Consider the following 25,915-nt stretch of genomic DNA (forward strand, 5'->3'; position numbering starts at 1 on the left):
GTGTCTCCCTGAAACCAGAGGCCAGTAGAAGGGTAGGCTAACACACTCTCCCTCTGTACCGTCAAATAGAACATGGCTAGTCACATATTAGACCCTGGAGGACTTTGTCAGCCAGGTGATGGAAGACATTCCTGTTGATAGGTCTTAGCAATCAAAGGGCTCCTGCATTTATATACTGCATTATAAAGAACTTCGCAAGTACATTACCCCATTTGAATCTCATAACTACTTAGTGGTATGGGAGAGGTTTGTAGTATAATTACTATTTTCAGGTGAAGGGGAAAATTAGGTTTAAGATTCCCCCAGCCAATAACAAGATCCAGTGCCATCTCTCTATCAGCATCTATTTGACGTACAATCATCTGATATATGAATTGATGAAGTGGTGGCTGGGTAATAGCATTTGAGATGCTGCTTAACAATACATTTGATACAGCAACATTCAATAGACCTCTAGTTGTGGCTTCGGCTGCTATCATGCCAACAGTCCACCCTATTGATTTCCAACCATGTGGCATGTCTGTATTGCAGACTGAATGAAATTAAAATGCGAGCATATTTGCATTGTCTTAGGGGTTGGAGGAGAGTGATGTGAGGAAGCATATTTCTATGTGGTTTGGGATAGGTGTTTAAGGTCTAGAGCAGGGGTCCTCAAACTACGGCCCGCGGGCCACATGCAGGTGTTTTTGCCATTTTGTTTCTTTACTTCAAAATAAGGTATGTGCAGTGTGCATAGTAATTTGTTCATAGTTTTTTTTTTAAACTATAGTCCGGCCCTCCAACGGTCTGAGGGACAATGAACTGGCCCCCTGTTTAAAAAGTTTGAGGACCCCTGGTCTAGAGAGCATGAAGTTGGTAATTGCATCACGATGTGCTAGCAATGACTTTGTTCAATTCATCTGAAGACATGCATGCCATGTGTATGAAGTTCACAGAGCTAAGCTAAGCTAAGTTGTGGGGACCTGTTTAAGAACCATTACAGGGACTTCTCTCAAAAAACCAGTAATTCCACTGGACAGATAATACATGTGCACATAAAATGACAACTTAAGGAACTATTCACTAATGCCACGGGTAGGTACAAGTGGTTAGGCCTATGGTTTAGAATGGGAGTTCTTTTAATGTGAATTAATTTTTTAAGTTAAAATTATCTGTAGACATTGAGCAAGACTTCTTCAGCCAGTGCTTTGATAGCTTTGCTGCCTGTCATATTTTCTTTTAATCACTTGACAAAAGCCCTCTTTGAAAAATGTTTTGTCGTTGCTCTGAATTCATTTTTTGGGGGGTTTCGATTTCACAGGCGGATGGAATAGATGAGCCTGGGGAAGGCTAAAATCACCCTTTGAGCATTACTGCATGCTTCTCTCTAGTCATTATGTAGGGAGAGCTGCCAAAAAGCACCTCTTCTGTTCTTCCGTTTGTTCATTTAAGAGGATTGAGTTTGCCATTCCATTAATCTCATTGCTGATTGTTGGTGAAGAATAACATCGAAAGCTGCTTGTTTTGAGTCCCAGCATCCCAAAGGGATGATGAAAGTCTTTGAATTTCTTTCTGCACCCTTGGACTTCTCCCACATCCTCACTTCTGGGTCCTAACTCTCTGATCCTTTATTTCTCTCCATATGAGTTCTCAGATGTTACCATTGTTAGAACTTCTGAGATGGATGACTGTTGTTATAGAGAACCATGTGAACCAATTGTGACTTTTGTTTTTACTAAAAACATATCAGAACCACATTCTATTTGGGGAAAAATGCAATTTTCTTTCTTTCTGTGTGTGTGTGTGTGTGTGTGTGTGTGTGTGTGTGTGTGTGTGTGTGTGACTTTGATAATTTTGAGTACTTAGTGGTACAGCAGATACTGGTACCTCCTCTCTAACAGTCAGATGACTTGGGAATAGGAAACTCTTGCATCGCAGAGGGTGGAGAATGTAAGTGCTGAATGTGTCCAGTTACCTTGAGTGGTGGGGTCAGTTCTGTCTCTATTCACTTCCTTGGACTTCAGGAGGGCAGATGCATACTGTGATTGAAGTGGTTTTAAATTTTCTATCTCTTGTCCTAACACCCCAGGGCTTTCAGCAGAAATTCTCCTTCCACAGTAAAGAGATTGTGGCTATCAGCTGTTCCTGGTGCAAGCAGGCGGTAAGTTGGGAGATGGAATAAAACAAAGTGGGCTCATGTTCTATAAAAATAGACTTAGGTCATTGCTTGAATTCCTGTCTGTAAGTGGAAGGTCATCCAATGTATGTATTTTTTTCCTCACATCAGATTATTGGAGGAAGAAAAACATTTAAAACTATAGAATTATAGCACATATGAGCTGGAAGAAACTGGAGATGAATTAACCCCTTCATTTATATACATTGAATTCTGGGATCAGAGACTGGAGGATTCTTCCCTGGAATCAAGGACTTCTCTCTCCTAGACCATATATATATATTTTTTCCAATTACACTAGATTGTTGACAACTCTTCCTATGGTAGGAAGTTGCAACATTAGGAAGAAAGCAACTTGCAACATTAGGTAATCCTTCTAACATGGCAGTCCCCAGCATCTTGGTTCTTCTGTGTTTTTTTTATGTAGGCACCTTTTTTGCGGGGGGGTGGGGCGAGAGGGGTTATGTTAGAATAAGAGTGGTTTTGTATCCTTTAAATTTCAATGTTACAGTTGTCTGTAAGTTCATTGAAATGTAACTCTTCCTTACACTTGAAAAGGAATCCAATAGTATTATTTACTTTCTTCTTTTTTAATCTATCCTTTTTTTTTTAGCCCCTCTATCCCAACCAGATGGTTCATTTTTCTACTTGTTTGCCTGTGTACCTGTTCTTTCTTTAAGCAGACAATGTATATACACTCTAACTCATGGGTTGGCAAACTATGGCCCATAGGCCAACTCTGACTGCTGCCTGCTTTTGTAAATAAGTTTGAGACACAACCTTGCTCATCCATCTATGTATTGCATTTCCCTAGGTCCCCACTTGTCAGGAGAGCCTACTGTTGTTACATAGAGATGCATTGGTCTGAACAGCTCAGTGCTTGGCATTTCCATCTCCTTTCAGTTAATTGTTACAGAAATAGTCCTTGTGCTTCTGTTCAAGAACACATTCACAAATACAAGGCCATTCTAGTTCTTGATTGAAACTGTTCCATCAAGGCAATATCTCCATCTGGAGTGGAAGAAGCAGATTCAGGGTCCAGGTGTCCCAACAATACTTGTGTTGCTGGTTTCCCTGATCTGGTAAGACCCCATTGTGGGACAGCATCATTGGTGGCCACAGGCTCAGATAGGCAACATCTATTCTTGACCCCAGAGGTCTCAGGCTGTGGTTAGATGTTCTGTACACATTCAACGAATTGGGAACTTGGTCCCACTTTCTAGTGAACACATGTGCTCTCTCTTCATTGATCTATAGTCCAACTGAATCACACAAAGATGACTTTCATTTGACCCTTGTGACAGAGCTGTGCTCTATTCCAAATACTTTTGAGTTTCCCAGGGTGATTTTGCAATGTTTAAAAATACAATACATTTTTAAGACAATTTATGGTGGGGATATATTTTAGCACTATATGTAATCCCTTCTAGAATATCTGATGTCAAACAAGTAAGTGTCCTCTATGGGCACTTACTGCATCAGAGGAAAAAAACTGGGATTGGGAGCTGGGTTTCCTGGATTCAGGTCCTCACATTACCACTTTTGGACTCTTCTTATTCTTTCTAGATTGGCAGTTACTCAGGTGTAGAGTCAGAGAGTTGAAATAGGCAGGTTCTGAGATCCCTTCTATTTTAGAAATGCAGTGGCCATTCATTTGGGGGTTTATTTAAATTTCTAAAAGAGAATCACTTAACATTTTTTCTTAATTTGAGAGAATTTTAAATTTATAAAAAAGTTGCAAAAATAGTACATAACATGAATGTATACACTTTCATCCAGCTTCCTCTAACTCCCTCTAATTTTGACAACTTACATAACCATAGTGTAATGAATAAAATCAGGAAATTAATATTGATACATTACTAATAACTAAGCTACAGATTTTTAAAACATTCACCAGTTGTTTTCTTAATGTCCCAGGATCTAATTAAGGATCCCACAGTTCATTTAGCTGTGGAATTCTTGACATTTCCTCATTCTTTCTGTCTTTCATGACCTTGGCACATTAATAAGCACTGACTGGTCATTATGTAGACTGTCTCCCAAACTGAGTTTGCCTTATGTTTTCTCATGATTAGATTGAAATTATTCATTTTAGGCGAGATACGAGAGAAGAGATGTGATGTTCTCACTGCTTCTTATACAGAGGGCATAATATCAATGTTTTATTACTGATGATATTAACCTTACTCACTTGATTAAGGTGGCATTTGCTATATCCCTTTCCAATTGATAAATATTTGGGGGAGATATTTTGAGATTATGCTGATATATTTCTCCTCAAACTTTTGCCTACTGATTTTAGCATTCACTAGTGCCATGGTCGGCAAACTGCGGCTCGCGAGCCACATGCGGCTCTTTGGCCCCTTGAGTGTGGCTCTCCCACAAAATACCACGGCCTGGGCGAGTCTATTTTGAAGAAGTGGCATTAGAAGAAGTTTAAGTTTTAAAAATTTGGCTCTCAAAAGAAATTTCAATCGTTGTACTGTTGATATTTGGCTCTGTTGACTAATGAGTTTGCCGACCACTGCACTAGTGAATCTTCTAACAAAATTATTTAAGTATATAAAATTTTTTTCTAAACAAATAAACTTTATTAAACTGAATGGTTTTAGGTTCACAGCAAAACTGAGGTGAAAGTAAGGAGATTTTTCCATACATTTCCTCTCCTTACACCGTCACACATTCCCCACTATCAACCTCCCATGAGGAAATCTCCTTTTTAAAAAGATATTCAAATAACATTTCTCTGGTATATCAAATTGTTTTAGATCACAAATAACTGGTGGTTGGGGAATTATGAAGCTGTATTCCATACTTAATTAACTGATTTAGTAGTTAGTCTCTGGATCACATCAGATCATGAAGATACGCAGAAATGAAGACAAAACCTGCCTGATGGGGTATAATTGGGGTGGCCATGTTTTCCAGCTTTCTTGAGACAGTCCTAATGTACATCTTTTGTTCCAACATAATTATTAACAGTACTCCCTTTCACTCTTAAAATTGTTCCAGTGAAGATGATAAATTATGTGGTCACATTAAATAGAATCCAAGTAGAAAGCATGTCAATTTTTTAAAAAATCACTATGATTAAAACTTTAAGGCTTATAATGTGATTTACGTTTATTAGAAAACAGATGTCACCACACATCATTATCCCTTTACAGCCATACAAAAGATGATTGAAAATGTAATTGGCCTAAGGTCACTCAATCTATTTGGGGATAGATTTAAGCCTCTAAAGCATTGTTATGATCATTAGTCTACATTTATTTCCTTCCTTTCAGAAACAAAAAGCACTCTAGACTTGCCAAGTGTAATGGGACCATTATGTTTTTTAGCAGCCCTCACAAACCCAGCAGAAGCAATCTCTTTGTTCATGTTGTTGCCTCTTGGACTAACAGCTCTCTAGAAGAGACATCTTGCTTCTTTCCTGGATCCCTTATAGTGGAAGACCACCTGAGAAGGATTTACATCCATTGGTAGAAAAAAGAGAGTCAGATGTTAGGCACTGCCTTTCTGCTCATCTTCATTTCCTTTTCAACATTATCCCAAATTTACCAAGTCTTTGACCATGCAAGTCCAATGAAACAAAGTTATGGCCAAGTTAGGATTAATAGAACCCTCAGTCGATAGAAGAAACATTCGAACCTGTAGAGAACTTTTATATGAGTTTTGTTTGAGACAAACTGATGACAATTGCTGAGAAACAAAATCTCAACAGATAGAGAAAATTCTCCAGAGAATAGCAGTTTTACAGCTTATTTTATACATTAGAATCAAAGGAGGAGACAGGAGGGGTATATGAAATGGGTGGTAGATTAAGGGGGCAGGGGAAAGCAAAACTGAGAAATCTCTGAGATTGTATAAAAAAGGCAAAGTAGAGAAATACACAATTCTTTTATATTGGTGGGTACAGGATAGTTAATAATTAACATTTATTGCACATAGAGATGGTATGTAGGAAACAAGAAACAGTGAGGGTTTCTGTGGCCTTTGTTGTGGTGGGTGTGCCCTGAGGGGTCTGGAAAAGAGATTACTCTGACATTTCAAAGGTATGTTATCTTAGATGTGAAAGGACAATAGACAGGCTCACTTAAGTAAAAACTAACCTTTGTCAAGGAAGCTGAGGCCTAGGACGTGTCTACTCACCATGACTTGCTTTTAGTTAGGAATTTTTATGTTCAGGCCTTCCTGTGTGGTTACCTTCAGTCTCTGACTTTGTAGAGCGGCTTCCCCTAAGCTTGTCAGGTTTAGTATGTGGCCATTTTTTCATCCACACCACCAAGACTAACATCTTTAGGTAAATATCCTATTCAACAAAACTCATAGACACAGACAATTGTATGGTGATTACCAGAGGAAAGGGGAGTGGAGGAGGTAAGAGAGGACAAGGGGAGATAGATGGTGATGGGAGGAGACTTGACTTTGGGTGGTGAACATATAATACAATATACAGATGATATATTACAGTATTGTGCACCTGAAACTTATATTATTTTGTTAATCAGTGTCACTCCAATAAATTCAATAAAAATTTAGAAAATAAAATAAAAGTGAGGTACTAAAAACAAAAACAAGGTTATAAAGTTTTAGCTGACCTGTCCTATAAGATTGATTTTGTTGTTGTTAGCATTTTATAAAAGGAAATGAATTCTAAATATGGTCTCTGAGTGCCTGGGGCTGGTTGATAAGAAGCATGTGATATGTGTGATATGTGTGTGTGTGTGTGTTTGCATGTGCATGCATGAGCATGTACACATGTACTTACTTCTTCTCATTGCAGCCTTGCCTTTTGCACAGAATTATTTATTGGCCTGTTTTCTCTTTAGTTTCACAATAAGGTGACCTGCTTTATGCTGCATCAAATTGAGGAACCCTGCTCCCTGGGGGCTCATGCTGCTGTTATTGTCCCGCCCACCTGGATCATTAAGGTGAAGAAACCTCAGGTAACTGCAGGGACCCTGATGCTGCTGGGCCAGTGCAGAGAAACAATAACTGTTGCTTCTTGCTTTTCTCCCTCTGACTAGTCTTTGGATTTCTACGATCTCTGCTCATTCATCCCCTTGGTCCCATGCTCAGCTTCCCTAGTTCATCCCATTAGCCCATCACCTTACTGTGTTGGGCTCTCTCATGGATCCAGCCTCCTCTTCTAAAGAAATCAGACTCCACAGCAGGAGCGTTTCCTTCCTGTTCGTGTAATATCATGAAATGATATTCTCTTTGGGTGCTCTCCTGAGTTGCTTAAGTACTAGTGGTGGATATAGCTGAATCTTGTGCACCTCTCTTCTCTTCCAGCCTGGGCACCCCTAGGGAGTGAATGTGAGGGCACACTGTGCAGGCTTCCTTGTTTGGTTGAGATCACCACCACTGCCCACCTGAACAGCAGACTATGGGGCATGACCTTCCTAAATACACAGGATCTGCTTAGAGAGCAACACTCCGCTCTTAAGGCAAAGTAGAACCTAGCTTCTTAATACATAATCTCACATTGCATTCAGTCCTCATTGTACCTTCTTCCAAGAGGGTCTCTGCTTCAATTCTGAGAAACCTTGGTGGTTTTTCCTAAGGTCATAATCTTTGATAGAAAATTTTGTACGTTTGTACTATACATCTTAGACAGTAGCTCCAAGTTCTGGGATGACTTTCAATGCTACAGGGAGAAGGTTGTACCTCCCTAGGGTGCAGGAATATTAGGAAGTCTTACTGAATATAATATCTTTAAATGATGTGGCGATCCTTTTTCATGTGGGCTCCAAACTTAGCATGTAATTTATTCTCATTGACTCAGTTTTTTATTTAAAAACCGTTGGATCAGGGACACTGTTTTGCTTTGTGTGTTTTACATGAAGTTTAGTCTCTGCTGATGAGTAACATTCGGGAATAATCTTTCCAAGTCATAATCCATGATGGTAGCCCTTGGGAAATCTTTTCCAGAGGCAACTATGGTATCTACACATTAAAATATGGGGCCTCTAGTCGTTTCATTTTACATTTTAGATCCAAAGGCCAAGAGATGTTAAATGAGTTGCCCAAGGTGATATACAAAACTTTGTACTGTCTGAAATTCAAGTGTACTGATTTCCAATTTAGTGTTATTTTAAGATCTCTTTAATATTTTTACTTTAGTTTTTCCCCTAATATTTACTAAATTTCTCCAAGAGCTTTATATTAAATATTCAGTAAATCAACATCAAAAACCTCAATGGTATCAGGAAGGCCACTGGGCATTGTGATGTAATACATGATCTTTGCTCTGAATAACCATGTAGTTATCTTAAGAAAAGATCACGGAGAACTTCATAGAGGAGGTGGCTTTTATTCTGCCTTTTAAAGATAGGTGGGGTCTAGATCAATGGAGCAGAGAGGACATAACAGGCAGGAGATAGGCATGAGTAAGGGTATGGGCCCAAAATTATATTCATGGGATTATAAGACTAGCTTGACTACAGTGGAAGATTTATGCAGGATGTATGTAGGATAGGAGTATGTGTTTGCTAAGGCCTAGCTGGCAGGGCATTTTTTATACATGTTAATTTATCCTTTTAAGCAACAGAGTAATAGAGGAAAAATTATATTTTAGAAGGAAACAACTAGCAAGAATGTGTAGGATAACCTGTTGGCATCAGATTTTGGAAGACTGGAGATAGACAAGTTAGGAAAATCAGAAGATAATACCACTTTGCAGGGAAATTGTAAGTTTCCTTTACTAAACTTTAAAAATATTTTTGTTATGGAAAATTTTAAGCAAGGGAAGAGAGAGAGAGAAGATTATAATGAATTCTTCTGTAGCATGAACTTTTCTACCATTATTGTTTCATATATTCCTGTACCACACCATAATTTCTTTTCCTTAATTATTTTTTTCTATTTTGAGATTCACAGGCAGTCATAACAAATATTACAGAGAGATTCCATGTACCCTTTACAAATCCCCTCCCATTGTGATTTCTTGTAGTATCACAATACAGTATATCACAACCAGTTGTTAATATTGATTTAATTGAGATACAGAACAGCTGCCACAAGTATCCCTCATGCTACCTTTTCATAACCACATCCATTTCTCTCCTGGTCCCACGCCATCTACTCTGTCTTCCTGAAAATGGAAGTTTCCCCCCTTTTTTCTTTTGCTGGGGTATCTTAAAGCAAGTCTTAGGATATCATTTAGTCTGTAAACACTTCATTTTGCTTCTCTAAAATATAACATTTTAGAAAGACAACCACATTTTATGTCACCCACAAAATTAATAATTCCTTAAAATAGTTTCTGATTGTCTCCAATATATATAGTTTGTTTGTTTGTTAATCCTCACATGAGAATGTTTTTTTCATTGCTTTTCAGAGAAAGTGGAAGGTGGTGGGGGAGATAGATAGAGAAAGAGAGAGAGAGAAACATCATTGATGTGAGACACCTATTGAATGGTTGCCTCTTGCATGCACCCTGGCTGAGGGCTGGGAGCAAACCCACAACCCAGGTTTATGCCCTTGACCAGGAATTGGACTTGTGGCCCTTTGGTGCGAGGGTGGGGTGGGTGGGTTTGTGTTACACTCTAACCACTGAGAACACAGGCCAGGCCTCGAAAATTTTTTTTCACCGTTACTTTATTGTTTTAAAATCAAGATCCAATGGTCACAGCTGCTTTTTTGGTAACATACTTTAAGTCTCTTTTAATCTGTAACAATCCCCTCTTTTATTTTTCATGAGGTTTATTGAATAAATTGGATCACTGTATCTGTGGAATTTCTCAGATTTTTATTTTGGTTTATTATATCCTTATATTGTTTTAAAATGATTTCCCTTAAGGCCCCTCTTTCTTGTAAAATAATACTTAAACTTAATTAGATTCAGGTTTAATTCAGGGGTGATGATATGTATTTCTGTCATGTTGCTTACTTTTAGTGATGTGAAGGTTGACCAGAAAGTTCAGGAACTGTCATCCTAATTCATCTGTCATAAAGTTGTCCATCAGCCTTTCACCCATTTTTTTAAATCTAATAAGCATTATTAGCTATGTTATCATTTCATTAGGGTTGCCAAAGGGTGACCTCCCAATTTTTACTCTTCATTATTTTGGCTATGATTTTCCTATAAAGAGACCATTCCCTTATTACCAGCAAGAACATGACAAATGCTTGAGTATTTGCCTTTATTTGTAAATTTTCAGAAGAAATAATAAGTTAGCAAGTTAGCAACTTTTCTTACGTGGCCAAGAGTGGTGATGGTTGTCTTGCAGAGTATAATTTTGAATTATGAACTTATATATATAGCACATGATGTGTTTTAACTCATTGGCATCATTATTATTCTTATATTCATATTGTTCCATATTTGACCAATTAGGACCTCTTCCAGGTGACTCCTGTCTCCATATTTTATGAGCCATGAAGTTTTCGCTAGCTTCCTTGGTTTCAGGAATGACATCATGTGCTAGGATCATCTTGTGCATTTCCTGTTCATACCTGAGATGAGCCATTTTCTCTAAGGAGCTCTGGTTACTTTTAATGGGAGATAACCAGAGCTCCTTAGAGAAATGGCTATTTCTCAGACAGTTCACTATCTGGATGCTATAATCCAATTTTTTTATTACATACCTTTTTATTGTCTTCTATGATTCAGGATATTATCATAAGAATTAGGAGAGCTAACATTTATATGTTAGGAAACATTTGAGTACTTTACCGTACATTCACTATCTCATTCTATCGTCACAGTACCCTATGAGGCTGGTATCTTGTTATTCCTACTTTACAGCTGAGGAAGTGAGGAATAGAGAAGTCAAATTTCCTGGGTCCATATAGATATTAAATAGTTTGAAGTGGCATTTGATCCCAGGAATTCTGATTCTGAAAATCAAGTTCATAGCATGATGTGCTATGCCATTCACCGTTTTACTCTATAGCAACCCTTGCTGAATCTGATATCTTTAAAAATTAGGGTGGTTCCTCCTCTTTAATTAATTGATTAAATTTAGTACTTTAATCAATTAACTAAATTCTATGTAAAAGCTAATAGATGATGAGCTTGGGCAGTAATAGAATAATGGTAAAGAGCTCTAGTTTATGAGTCAGATTGCCTAGATTCATAACCTTGCCCTGCCACTTAATAACCTGTATAATTATTGCCACTTAATAACCTGTATAATCTCAGACAACTTAAACCTTTCTGTTTAAACTTCTCATCTGCAAAATGTTACTAATACTAATACCTAATGCATAGAGTTTTCATGAGGACTAATGAGTTAAAAAACAAAAAAAACAAAAAAGATAAAGTGTATAGAATAGCACCTGGCTCATTGTAAACACTCAATAATAAATGTTAGCTCTTGTTTTCCTTCTTGTTGACTTGTAGGAGTACAGGGTATCAAGCAAAGCTGTGCATCAACAGATAAAAACTTTGGACACTCACACAGGGGTCAGGACAGAAGTTATTGATCCCTGAGCCATATATTGCAATGAAAGGGGATAGAAAGAACATGATATGTCTAATGGAGAGGGCAGAAAGAGACCAAACAGGGGCCATAGCCTGCCGTCTACTGTGCTCCCAAGTGCACCTTGAACTCCTACTGTAGCTGGTGTATTTTTCACTGCAGTGGGATTGCATGTTCTTTAGCATGATGCCTGCCCCAGGGGAGACAGTCAAGTTCTAGTCACTTACTGAATACAAGGACCCAGGAAGACTGAGTAAGCATCTACATCTAGATAGTGGAAGGAGACAGAAAGTCCTACAAAATAAGGAGAGAACTATGATAGCACAGAATTTCATTATTTGAAATGGGAAGAAATACAGAGTAGTCACTGATGTTAAAAAACAACAACAATAAGTATTGAGAAAAGTCCTTGTGTTTGGGACCATATCATTGATGCCATCAAAACCATAGATTGTAGAGTGTGGGGCATGGGTTGCAACCTGTTAACAATGGTATGGAAACAGTAAGATTAGAAAATTTATTGGAGACATTGGGAAATGATGGGAGAGAATTTGGAAGGTAGATGGAGAACAATAGATCAAATATTTTTTCCAATTTTTAGAATTTATTTTTTAACTTTATTTTTGTTGTTGACACTATTACAGATGTCTACCGTCCCCATCGCCTCCCGCCCCTCCCCCACTTTTGTCCACCTCCACCCAGTCCCTGTCTCTCTCTTCCCTCTGGCCATCACCACATTGCTGTCTTTGTTCATGGGTTATGCCTATATGTTTTTTGATTAATCCCTTCACCTTCTTTAATCCAGTCCCCCCTTTTCCCCTCCCCTCTGACAGCAGCCTGTTTTTTAAAAATTTATGTATTATATACACCTATATATATGTCTACATTCTATGATACTGCTTAAAAATATGATAAAGGAGAAGATAGTCTTAATTGTGTTAAAGAAATATTTACTTCATTAACCACATTCAAAGATGCTTCTATATGCAGTGATGAATATAGGTCCAAAGATGAATCAGATATTAATCTGAAAATAGACCCAACAATCTAAATCATTGGGCAGAATGTAGATTCTGGAAGAGGAGTTTTGCCACATGTAAATTTTAAATAAAAATGTGGCCTTCTGATATCTGTGAATGTTTGCCTTCTTGATCAGTGTGCATCTTTTAGGAGAGACACTCATAGGATGGTGAGAGGAAGGGACAAGACAGGTTGCCTAAATCAGCAGCCTGCCAGTGAGAGGCCTATACATCTAAGGCAGAGAATGCTAATTGCTTCTGAAGATGTAGAATCAAGGTGGAAACATGAAGCAGGGTTAAGAAATTTCAGTTGTGGAGATCAGCGTAGGTTACATTAAAAAAAAAGTCATTGTGCTTGGTCTTGAAAGATGCCGGGTATGTTATTGGGAAGAGGGATAAGGAAAGACCATGCAAGTTGATAGAACATACTGTAAGATGGATCATCATATAAAGTTAGTTTTATTTGTGACACTTGTATCTAAACAAATAACTCCAGAGAGGAGGAGTCAAGAAAATCTACTTAAGTGTATAATGGACAGGGAAAGTAGGTTGTAAAGAGGTGGGATTAAACCACATACTATCCTTCTCTGTTGAGAGATCCCTGGTTCCAAGTGGATGATTACTCCACGACCAGCTGTGCGGTTGGGAGTTGTGTGAAACCTTGATGGTAAGGGGAATGAGTGCTGCCTGGATGATGTGCTGAGCTTCATTACTAAATTATTTGGAGAGACCTAGGAGTTAAAATATAATAGAAGGTAGATGACTTTAAGGAATTAAAAGAAAATCAGATTTTAAGAATCAAGCTCGAATCTGTTGGTGTATTTACAGTCAAAGTTATATTTAATGTTACAGATGTCTGTGTTTCTTCTCTGTACTAAAAATGGTAGAGGATAATATTTTGACTGGATAAATAAGTTAAAGATGTTCAGATCCTAGTATAACTGCTTGGAGCTGAAGGAAAGACCTGTGTTACATGAATTTTTTGTGGAACACCAGAAGTGTGTGCTTTTAATAAATGACATCATTTTACACACAATGCTTTAAAACTTGCCTTTCCCAATGGAAAAAAAAACCCAAACAAAACAAAACCAAATTTTTGGGGAAAGCCCACGTTAGTACATACAGATTTAATGCATGTTTAATATATTAGTTTACTTAGCCAACTCCCTGCTGATCAATATATATATTGTTTCCAATGGTCTACTTATAAAAATGCCACAATCAACTTCTTTTCTATCCTTGTATGGACCTTCTTCGTGTGAATCCTTTCTTATTCCTTATAATTGGATAACCTTAAAATGCTATAGACTCACCACATGTAATAGCAATGAGCAATAATATCCATCAAAATTTCTCAAGCCATTTTCTTGGGTCAGTTCTAAAGGTTAGGTAATACTCGCTGTGATTTAGTCAAATACACCTGAGAAGCTGCTGAGACCCTATCCTTAACTTTGGAATGTGTTTTCTCTGTTCTTTTGCCTGCCTGTTCTCTGTCCTTCTCTGCCTGTTCTTCTGCCTCTCTGTCCCAGGGGTGTAGCTGGAACAGGGCAGAGTGAGAACGCTCTTTAAGAGACAAAGTCCATGACTCTCCCTCCAATTATCCATCAGAGTTTTGTCTAGTATATCATGGGGAAAGACTTTATTTGGAATGAAGAAGTGGGATATTTCTCTTTAGGTTGTTATTATAACTGATTCTTTGAGATCCCATAACCTGGACAAATCCCTGAAGGATAGCAAAAGGTAGTTAAGTTTCATTCACAGTTGAGTGATTTACCCACAGGCATTTCTTAACAGTCCAGGAAGGAGTCATACTATGATAAAGATTTTGTTGATATGATTATTACTGCAGCAAGGTAAGACTTCCTGATACCTGGTATAAAAACAAAAAGCCTTTATCTTTTACTAGGACTTTAACAAAAGAGTGGGCACAGAATGTAGTGGGGTGAATCTGTTGGAATCAGGAGAATGCAAATGTCCAAATGAGAGCACAACGGTTCTTTGTTTTGATAGTGTTGAACTTGCCAAGTTCATCTTTGTATCACAGGGTTAGCTGCCCTCAATGACAGGGATGCTTTGTTTTAGAACACAGGACAAGTATTTAAAGGTTTCTTGGATATATCACTAACAATTCTACCCAATAACTTCTGGGTATAATTTTAACATTCTTCAAAAACATTCTTATTTAACTCTCAGAACAATGCTGACCCAGCAGGATAAGTGATGTTATGGATTAGCCAGATTAGATGACTTGTCATGGCCAACACACAACCCAAATCTGTCTTCATATCCATCAGTTCCCTATATGCTGCCTTCTAAAAGAAGTCCTACATTGAGACAGAGACACATATTTACGCAGGCGCCAAAGGAAGCCCGGGGAATCTTGAGGTGTGCTGTGAAATTCCATACTGCTTATCTTTTGCTATTTGACTATCCGTAGGGCTGTAAGCTTACACAGAGCTCTCATAGAGGCGTCCAGGTACTGTAAGTCAACCACTGCTTGGTCTTTGCCCCTTGTTCTGTGAGATGAAGAAGGCCTCAGGTGCATTTGGCTCGGTGAGGCTCAGAAGCACTTGTATTTGCTACGTGTGTTAAAAAAGGCTGTTTTGTGTGTGTGTTCCCTATTAGAATGGAGTTCCTTGCCTGCTCTGTTTTCAGACATCAAGCCTTATTTTGATGTGTTTTTCTAACTCTGTTTCCCAAACGTGTTTGGTTGTCAGAATCGCCTGAAGAGCTCTGATTTCTGTGATCAGGCAAGTTTAGGAAACAACCTTAGCCTGATCCATTAGACATTTCTCTCAGAGTTTGATTATTGAATCCTGTTAAGAACCAAGAAGCATAGTGCGTTCCTGCAAGCACTTGGTGTGTGTCCTGCATTGCTCTCAACAATAAAGGAAATAAGACAACAAAGAAGTTAGCAGACAGGCATTCACTTCCTAAGGATCCTTTCTAAAATCAGGAAAGACTCAGCAAGCGTTGTGAATTTGAATAATACTGACTCATTATTTCAACAATGATTTGAGTGCGTACTATGTGCCAAGCATTTGTGCTAGGTGCTGGGATATACAGCTGTGAACGAGGCAACTAACATTTTTGGAAGTCCTTATCATGGGATGGATACCAGGCTAACTGCTTCACATACTTTTTCTGATTTAAACTTCACAACTCTGCTTGAGGTAGGTATTATCACCTTCATTTTGAAATTAAGAAACTGTTACTTTGAAACTTTGAACGACTTGGCCAAAGTCTCAGATCTAGTAGCACTGATCTCGTGACATCCAGAATTAACACCCAGTCTGACGGATTGCACAGCTTATGGTCCTTATCCCACAGATCTTCTGCTTTATCTCAGTATATGCATCTCTTTGCTCCTCCCTTTCTACTTCAAACCTGGCTACATATTAGAATTGCCTGGAGAGCTTTTAGAAAGTACCTTTGCCTGAGCTTCACCCCAAATAAATTAAATGAGAATATTTGATGGGGCCATTTCGTAAAAGCTCTTTCGGTGAGGCCATTGTGCAATGATGGTGGAGAACCACTCAGCATCACTAATTGACATCAAATAGACACGGACGTGGCCAGACCAATAGTTTCCATCTTGGGTCATTTGATTGATTAAATGTTTAAAGGCTCCAAGTTATTTTTCTTTCATTTTAATTGAACTGAAAGTAGTAAAAAATATAGCAAATATTTTAATAAGGCAAAAGTTTCCCCCAAAGAGAGATATGGTAATAGACCCATTTAAAGAGGAATTCAGAAACTTGGAGATCTCTTTGCAGGGGTAGCTAGTCTAGAGCGAGTGATGAGAAGTAACCCGGGCTCTGGATTTCTCTTTTCTGCTGAGAACCAGAGAATCTGAAAACTCTTATTCTGATGGGAGAACAAACCTTGAGACAATGGTGCTTCAAGAAAGTTTCCTTACCCTTGGTGATAAAGGCCATAAATCAACTTATTTTTCTCAAGGTCCAAGTGAAAGAAAAATAAAAGCTAAATAGTTTCAATCTTGCCGATTTGGATGTGTTAATATATGTACTCTAAATGAATTTTATTTTGAATGTTTAAGGAAAAAAAATACCCTAAATTATAGAAGAATAGATATCTAAGTTTCTTCAAGCTGTTTGAAAACTCTTAATTGTTCAAGCAATGCATGTGTCTATACTATAGAAAATTTTAAGTTAAGAATTCTGTATTTCAGGCTTTCAGCACTCTGTTAAACATCTGCAGTGTGGTAGTAATGCCTTGCCTTTTTAAGATGGCAATCTAATTAAGTATTGACTCCACTAATTAAATCTCGTTTTGCTCATCTTCAACCAATGAACTGTGACTGGTCCCCTAAGAGAAGTTCTTTTAAAAGCATATGTATCAAATATTAAGAGTAATCACAAAGTTGAAGTAATCATAAAGTTGTGGTCCGTAAAACCCCTAGAATGGGAAAGACAGGGAAAGTAAATTTGGGGTCACTGTATTTCACAAGTTGGAGGCACTTTTGTGAGAAGAAAATAAAAATCAAGGCTACCAAGAGAGGGAATACTTTTTAAACTAATGGGTTTTTAAAGAAAGAAAGAAAGAAAGAAAGAAAGAAAGAAAGAAAGAAAGAAAGAAAGAAAGAAAGAAAGAAAGAAAGAAAGAAAGAAAGAAAGAATAATGATTGCTATGCTACTATTATAACTAACTCAAGGGTGAGTCTTATCTCTGCATTTTAAAACCCAGCCATCAATGCTGATAGGATAGTTGGATCATAAAGTTCCATTACAGATGAGTAAGTTATGACCATTACTTAAAACAGTCATTACCCAGAAAAAAGTAAACAGAGGAAAAAGAAAAAGAAAAAAGAAAAACATGAAAAATGGCCTCCTTTTTTACATTTCCACATAGGTGATCTCCATACCAGGAGTTGAACTTGAACTTGGTTGGGCGGGAGACGGACCTGGTTGGGCGGGAGACTGGAGCCCCTCAGAGAATTTGGGATTCTTCCATTTTTACTGGGAGGGTTGGCAGGTATAACATGTGTTGTTATGTGAGTCCATGAGAGCCTCCAGGGTTCTAACTCCCTGCCTCTCCGTGTGGTGGGGAGTCAGTTGCTCACTCTGAAGCACTCGACTGATTTCTGTCTGTGGCTTACCCATGCACAGTGGCTTGGAAGTGTCAAAGCATGAGAAGCATGCAATCCAACAGCATGTGCTGCCATCACCTTCTACATGGTTCTGCATGGGAAAGCTCGGGGGCTGTCTGCCCCGAGCTCAGGTCTTCCCTTCTCTCCTCACAGAACTCGCTGAAGGCTTCCAATCGTAAGAAGAAGAGAACGAGCTTTAAAAGAAAAGCCAGTAAAAGAGGGACTGAAGTAAGTGTTTCAGGATCATAGTCTGATGAAATACATCTTCCTTTCCATAGCCTGCCCAAGCTTGTTGTTTTGTTATATCTCCCACCACTCTTTTCTCCTTCACTGTACTCTAACCATGCTTGAATTCTTAGTATTTTAAAAAATATAACCTCTGCCACTTCATAGAGCATCTGCCCTTGTTCATGGAAGTATTATCCCAAAGATGATAAAGATGAAGACAAGAGCAAACACTTCTAGAATGCTTAGGCTATACAGAATAAAACCAAAAGCATGGCTCAATTCTCAGCAAATTATAGCTTGAGATACTTTCTTCTAAGCTTTACACAGAGTGTCCTATTAAGAGTAAACCCTATGAAACAAGTTGTACCTTGTGTGTGTGTGTGTGTGTGTGTGTGTGTGTGTGTGTGTGTGTTTTGCAAGGGTTAGGGTGGTGCTGGCGGTTTCTCACTCCAAGTGCTTTGGGGCTGCCTGTCAAGTCATGGATGTACATCTTAGTTGTGCTGCTTTCTTCTTCAGCAGGAAAACAAAGGTCGTCCTTTTGTGATAAAACCTATCTCTTCTCCTCTCATGAAACCCTTGCTTGTGTTTGTGAACCCCAAGAGTGGAGGCAACCAGGTGAGTCATTGTTGATGAGTTTTACTTGGAAGCTGCAATGCTTTCTCGAAAACACAATTCCCAACACCAGTTAAAAGAACACCACCTAGAGCCCCAACCATTAGAAGACAACCACTTTCTCAGGGACAAGGTTGGGGCACAAAACAAAGCTAATGTCATTGACTCCATGATTTTGGCCACCTGAGCACCACATGCCCACTGTATTTCATGATGGCAGTCATTGTGTAAAATGCACTCGTGAAATCATGATCAGCTTTTCTTCTAGGGTGTACGGACGCTCACAGGTGATCCCTGCCTTTGATTCCAGTAAAGATGGAGCCTGCTCTGTATAAATAATTAATGGCAGGGACTTCAGAGATGATCTGATGTTGCTTCCTATTTCGCTAATTACAAAAGAGCTCAAGGAAGCTTAAGTGAATTTCCTAAGGACATCTTGTCTGTTAATGACTTAAAAGGGGCAATGGGAAGAATAATTCCGACAACATTAATTACATGTGAGTTCTAAATTGAGTGGATCAGACTACAAGTGCTACGGATTTTAGAGGCAAGCAGTGACTTGGGAGTGATAAGGAAATGGTGTCATGGAAGGAGCTGAAATAGAAGATGGACATACTTAGGCAGAGGGGAGAGAGCTGGAACAATGCCCTGCTCCTTCTCTTTACTGTGGCAAATCCCTGTTTATCCTCTAAGGCTCAAGAGCACCTTTCTGATCCATTTCTCAGACTTGACTGTGCTGTGCATTATGCCCCTATAGTCTTGGGCACTCTGTGAATTACAACATAAGTGCTCTCTGTAGGTCTATGAGTCAAAACTACAGGCTTAATAATAAATAGCAGGGGCTGTACCTTTGAACCTATGATTTCTAGTATATGGCATACACTAGTGATTAATAATCCTATCTAATAAAGAGGGAATATGCTAATTGACCCTCATGCCATTGCAAAGATGGCGGCACCAATAGCCAATAAGGAGGGAATATGCTAATTGACTGCCACGCCCTCAAAGATGGTGGCACCCAGTCCCCTCAACCCTGCCAGGGCGGCAGGCGCATGGCAAGGCCGGGCGGGCTGCTCCACGCACCTTCCTCTGGAGTCCCCCAGTCCCCTCAGCCCCCCAGCCACCCAGGGCCGGCCCAAGGCACAGGCAAGCCTCAGATGGTGGCTGCCCAACTGCCCAGGGCCGTCTGAGGCTCAGGTAACCAGGGCCGGCTGAGGCTTGCGCTGCTGGCAGTGGCAGCAGCAGAGGTGTGATGGGGCATCGCCTATTCCTGATCGCCAGGTTGCCTCCCACCCCTGAGGGCTCCCAGACTGTGAGAGGGGGCAGGCTGGGCTGAGGGACCCCTGCTCCAGTGCATGAATTTTCATGCACTGGGCCTCTAGTTGTATAATAAACAATATTAGTGGAAGAATGGATGTCGTGGTAAAATGATTTGTTTTGAGGACAGTATGGTGAGTGGAGCATGCATATTATTAGAAACTAGAGGCCCGGTGCATGAAATTCATGCACGGGGGTGGGGGTGGACCCTCAGCCCAACCTGCACCCTCTCCAATCTGGGCCTAAACGGGCAGTCGGACATCCCTCTCACAATCCAGGACTGCTGGCTCCCAACTGCTTGCCTGCCTGCCTTCCTGATTGCCCCTAACTGCTTCTGCCTGCCAGCCTGATCACCCCCTAACCACTCCCCTGCCAGCCTGATTGATGCCTAACTGCTCCCCTGCCAGCCTGTTTGCTCCTAACTGCCCTCCCCTGCAGGCCTGGTCCCCCCCAACTGCTCTCCCCTGCAGGTCTGGGTCCCCTCCAACTGTCCTTCCCTGCAGGCCTGGTCACCCCCAACTTCCCTCCTCTGCTGGCCTGGTCACCCCTGACTGCCCTCCCCTGCAGGCTTGATCACCCCCAACTGCCCTCCCTTGCAGGCCTGGTCCCTCCCAACTGCCCTCCCCTGCTGGCCATCTTGTGGTGTCCATCTTGTGTCCACATGGGGGCAGGATCTTTGATCACATGGGGGCAGCCATCTTGTGTGTTGGCATGATGGTCAATCTGCATATTACTCTTTTATTAGATAGGATAGAGGCCTGGTGCATGGGTGGGGGCCAGCTGGTTTGCCCTGAAGGGTGTCCCAGATCAGGGTGGGGGTTCCCTTGGGCGTGGGGCGGCCTGGGCGAGGGGCCTGTGGTGGTTTGCAGGCCGGCCACGCCCCCCAGCAACCCAAGCGGAGGCCCTGGTATCTGGGATTTTATTTATCTTCTACAATTGAAACTTTGTAGCCTGGAGTGGAGCCAAGCCTTCTTGATTGCTCCATGGCGGTAGCCATTTCTGTTGGGATTTATTTATCTTCTATAATTGAAACTTTGTAGCCTTAAGTGGAGGCCAAGGCAGGCCAGGGCTGTGGAAACTTGGCTTCTTCCATCTCCGTGGGCAACCCTAGCCTCCTGCTCTCTCCAGCTCCGTGGCTGCTGTCATTTTTGTTGGGATTTATTTATCTTCTATCATTGAAACTTTGTAGCATTGAGTGGAGGCCTGGGCCGGCAAGGGCAGGTGGAAAGCTTGGCTTCCTCCATCTCCGGGGAAACCCAAGCCTCCCTCCTGCTCTCCGTGGCTGCAGCCATCTTGGTTGGGTTTATTTGCATATTTGCTCCTGATTGGCTGGTGGGTGTGGAAGGTGGACGTGGCTTAAAGTTTTTATTTAAAAATATTTTTAACATTTGAACAAAAGAGTAATATGAAAGCATCTTTAAGGAAGATTAATTTGACACATTGAGAATATGTGTAAGTCAGGAAGCTAGTCACATAAACGTAAGCATAACTTGGAAAGATGGATTGGTGAATGGATGGATGGATGGATGGTTAGTGGATGAATGCATGGCTGGTTGGTGAGTGGGTGGGTGGACAGATGGACTAGTGCAGTGGTCGGCAAAGTGCGGCTCGCAAGCCACATGCGGCTCATGAGCGGCAGTTTGCCGCTCTGTTGACTAATGAGTTTGACCGACCACTGTGTAAGGCATTACCCTTACCCAGAAGTTGTGACTTCAGGTTAAAGACATTAGTACATCATTAAAATGTTTTTTAAGTGTTTTTCCCTAAGGCAGTGGTCGGCAAACTCATTAGTCAACAGAGTGGCAAACCGCGGCTCACGAGCCGCAGTTTGCTGACCACTGGACTAGTGGATGACATGTGGATGGACAGATGAATGAATGGAATACATAAAGGGAAGTAAAGCATCAAGATTGTACAGCAGATTATCTAACAGTGGCTTTGTTATTGATGAACATTCAGGAAAGGAAATAATTATTGGGAAAGAGGTAGAGATGTGTTTGAGGAACTTGAGGTCACAGGGAGATATTAAAAAATGTTTAAAGTGCCCAACTATTAGAGACAAAAGACTTAATGACTTTGACGTCATCTAATGCATTTTGGCTTGTAAATGTATTATCCTAAGGATGTTACTTCTAGAATGGCTGGGATTCTCAGAAGTATGGCTAACCAAGTAAAAGTGAATATTACATAAGTTAAGTATTTATATCCTTCCTATTTAAAATAGAATTCTTTATTAAGCCTAATAAATACAAAGAACCTTGCTTCTAAGCACAATGTGAAATGTTGATAAAACTACGAGGAAATCCAATCACTTATGTACAGTTGGAATCATTCACACTGACCTCCAGCACAATGTATTTGTGAGTTCATCTTCAGTGAGGAAGGCGCAGCTTGATCCCCTGACTGCAGTGAGTGGGGAAGAGTCCTGGTTGGAGATGAACTAACTCCTCTGTTAGGGCTAATCTTTCCCTGAGCTGCGGCTGTAACACACCCTTCACTTTGCTGATGAGGGTAGATTCAGCCATAAACTGGGAATCAGAGGGTTAGGTGCTCCATCCTACACAATACCCTAGGTAGCTTTAAAAAAACTAGTGATGTCTTACCTACCCCATACTAATTAGATTAGAAGCTGTGAGAGTAGGACTCCTTGACTGGTATAAGCTCTCCTGTTTATTTTCTTGTGGAACCAATGTTGAGAGCCACGGACCCTCTTCTCAAGTGTGAATGTACGTATGCATTGCTTGGGGATCAGGTTAAAAATGCAGATTCTGACTTCGAGTCAGCCGGTGGCCCTGAAATTCTGCTTTTCGAACCACCGCCCAGGTGGTGCTGTTGCTGCTGCTGAGATCACACTGAACAGCGAGGGCTCACGGCAGTCAATGCAGAAATACTTCGTTGCTGTTGTTAAATCCTGATTCTTGCCTTTTAGCCATGACTTACTCTACTCATCTGCCTCGCATATAAAGCACTCCCCACTCTGGCTCTTCTTTTCTTGAAGCTTAGGCTTCTAACTTAAAAAGACAAACCAAAAACTTGCTTAGGCTTCTGTTCTTTATGTAACCAGACTATATCGCCATCTTCTGGCAAGTAAAATACCTACAGCTTTTTTTTCTTCCTGTAGTAAATTGTGTAGACAGAAAATTGCTAACACTTTGATGGAACATAGTCAGATGACCACATATAGGGGTTAAGCACTTCTACTTCTTTTAAACAATCCCATCTTTTAAACAGATGTTTCACAATAATTGTCAGGTTTTTTTTTTGTTTTTTTTTTAGAGAATTTTTGTGAGTTTATTTGAGCCAAACTGATGACAATTGCCAAGACACAAAATCCTAACGGGCTGAGAAAATGTTCCCTAATTTACTTTGTTTTTCTAACACTTAAGGTGGAGAAAATGCTGCATTTTTGCAAAGATTTAGAAGTTTTCAGCACTGTAGTCACTGTTGGGATCTGCATTATCGGAGGGGACAGGCAGAGGTATCAGGGCCACAGTATCCACCCTGAGTGTGTCCTGTGCAGAAGAGGTGGCAGAGAGAAGATAAAGTTTACTCCCGCACAGTCCCCTCCTCTCCATGGAAACCCAAGGGCTCCAGAAATGAACACTCTCTCTTACACTCATCTCTGCTCTAACTTCAAAACGGATTCTTTTTCTTGGGTGTCTCTGAGTCATTAACATCTTTCTACCCGAGTGGTATGGACCCTTCTGATACCTCCCGATGTTTCCTGCTTTTGCACCATCTCTCCCCCACACTCTCATCTTCCAGTGATGTAGGTGGTAAGTTCAGGGTTAAGCAGGTGCTCTGACCACTAGAGTGATTCTAGCTAGTCAGTCCTGAGAGGTAAGGGGTCCAGACCCTGATTTCCAAAGGGTTCCATGTGAAATCCCTGGGTCGGGGTGTGGCATGAGTTTGCCCTCTGCATTGGAGCTCCCCCGGGAACATGTTAGTAAGTGACAGGAGGGAGGAGTGTTCAGTCTGTGGACAGGCTCATCCTGACCAAGTTCTCACCACCATCTGTGGACAAGCTTCCCCAGACCGAGCCACCCCCAGACCAGAGCCGCCCCTTCTAAGTCAACCAATGTGGGGAGAATGAGGAGACAAAAAATATCAATACCTTCAAATATTGGAGCCCCAAACTGTTTTTAAATACTCAAACAACCTCAATGAAAATGTTACATTCTGCAATGCCCAAGCTGAGGATAAATCAAGAATCATTATGCTTAGATAAAATTAGAGTCTCCTAAAGCTTAGAATAGGCTGGGAAGAGGGCAGAAGGGCAATTAGTCGATGATGGCACATGTCAGAATTCAGTCTCAGATCTTCTTGTCAAGCCCGCTAAACAGATGGAATTTTAACAACCAAACAGTGAATCTATGGAAAGCCCCTTTTTCCAAGTCACAATATTGGTGGGAATGTGAGGGCAGCTGTCCTAGTCTGTTCAGGCTGCTAATGCAGAGGACCACAGACTGGGTGGCTGATAAACAACAGACATTTATTTCTCACAGCTCAGGAGGCTGGGAAGTCCAAGATCAAAGCACCAGCCAGTTTGGTGTCTGGTGAGAACTCACTTCCTGGTTCACAGACAGCGTCTTCCTACTGTGTCCTGTGGCATTTGGGAGGAAGGAGCTCTCTGGGGGCTCTCCTATAAGGGCACTAATCCCATTCTGATGGCTCCACCCTCATGACCTAAGCACCTCCCAAAGGCCGCACCTCCTAATACATCAGATTGAATTTTGGAGGAGCACATTTAGTCCATAGTTAGATGACTCAAACCAAGTCATCTAGCCCCTTTGATAGATCTAGAGCCTGGATGTCTAGCTCCTTAGTCTGTAGCCAGACAAATGTATCAAAATGTAAGTCCAGCCCCCCTAATTAAAACATTTCAGTGACTCTTATCTTTGGAAAACAAAAAAAAAAGCCCAAGCTCCTTAGCATACATAACCTAGTGTACAACTCAGGCTGTTTTGTTTCCCGAGACCCCTGCCTCATGACTCAAAGACTGAATGGAACAATGGTTTTTCTATGGTGTGTCTTTATCCTAAAACTTCTTCCTCTACTCATCTTTCAAGACAAAGTCTAAGTATCATATGTATATAGCCTTCGCCTAATCCCAGAATTGAGGCATAGAGTATCTCTGACCTCTCATACTGGTCAATAGGTATCTCTACCATCACATTTATTTTATTGATTTTTAGAGAGAGGGGAAAAATATCCATTAGTTGCCTCCTGCATGCTCCCCACAGGGGATTGAGCTATCGAACTGCGACCTCTTGGTTTCTGGGTCAGTGCTCAACCACTGAGCTACACTGGCCAGGTGCATTTACCATCTTTAATGAACTAATATACTGTATTGTATATTGATCTCCTCCTGAGATCTTGGGTGTCCACGTGGGCAGAGAGCAGGAGCCAAATATGTGTTTATGAAGTAAATTAGGTATTTCTTTGGGGTGGTTTGAAGCCAGTTTCAAATAATTATTTCTTAACCTTTCCTCCCCCTCCCTTTTGTTTTCCTTGGGCCTTTCTTATTATGTGAACAGTTTTTTTCCACGATCATGATAATAACTCTGAGATAACACCTGTGATAATAGCTCCGTGACAAGGCTCCCTGAGTAACCAATATCCCAATGTTTCAGCGTACATGAGAATTACAGTGTTTTGATGAAGATTGATGTGCTGTTTGAGCTGACCCATCCTTAACTGCTTCTCCATACTCCCAAGTCATTGTATTTTAATTTATGAATAATGTATAAAACTTTCTCTTGAGGGAAAGATCTTCTTTGTCTAGCCCAGCTTTCTGTTTCCTTACATAAAACTGAGCCCCGCACATAGGGGGTGAATGGCTGAAACCTGTTCATTTCCCTCGAGAAACAATCTATCTATATTCTGGAAAGTCGTTTTCTCTGCTCCCACCCTGTTCCCCGACACCAGGAGCTGGAAAGAACATTTTTATCACTCCAGGGAAATACCCAAAATCACAATATCTTAAAAAGTTCTATGGTCAATGAGGTATTACATCTACAACTGTGTGTATGAGGACTCT

At 40.5% G+C, this 25,915-nt stretch overlaps 1 protein-coding gene across 2 annotated transcripts in view; it reads left to right on the forward strand.

Annotated features, from left to right (window-relative positions):
- DGKI (diacylglycerol kinase iota) overlaps positions 1 to 25,915 on the forward strand; it is a gene marked incomplete at its 5' end in the record, with an annotated part of 400,686 nt that overhangs the window by 189,310 nt on the left and 185,461 nt on the right. For both annotated transcript variants that reach the window (XM_079786744.1, XM_079786745.1), the window contains 4 exons: positions 2,069 to 2,140; positions 6,991 to 7,107; positions 17,872 to 17,946; positions 18,463 to 18,561. In XM_079786744.1, the coding sequence (XP_079642870.1) occupies positions 2,069 to 2,140; positions 6,991 to 7,107; positions 17,872 to 17,946; positions 18,463 to 18,561 (363 nt within the window). The remainder of the gene's footprint in view (positions 1 to 2,068; positions 2,141 to 6,990; positions 7,108 to 17,871; positions 17,947 to 18,462; positions 18,562 to 25,915) is intronic.

Source organism: Cnephaeus nilssonii (assembly GCF_951640355.1).
Source record: "Cnephaeus nilssonii genome assembly, chromosome: 12".
NCBI classification, from domain to species: Eukaryota; Metazoa; Chordata; class Mammalia; order Chiroptera; family Vespertilionidae; genus Cnephaeus; species Cnephaeus nilssonii.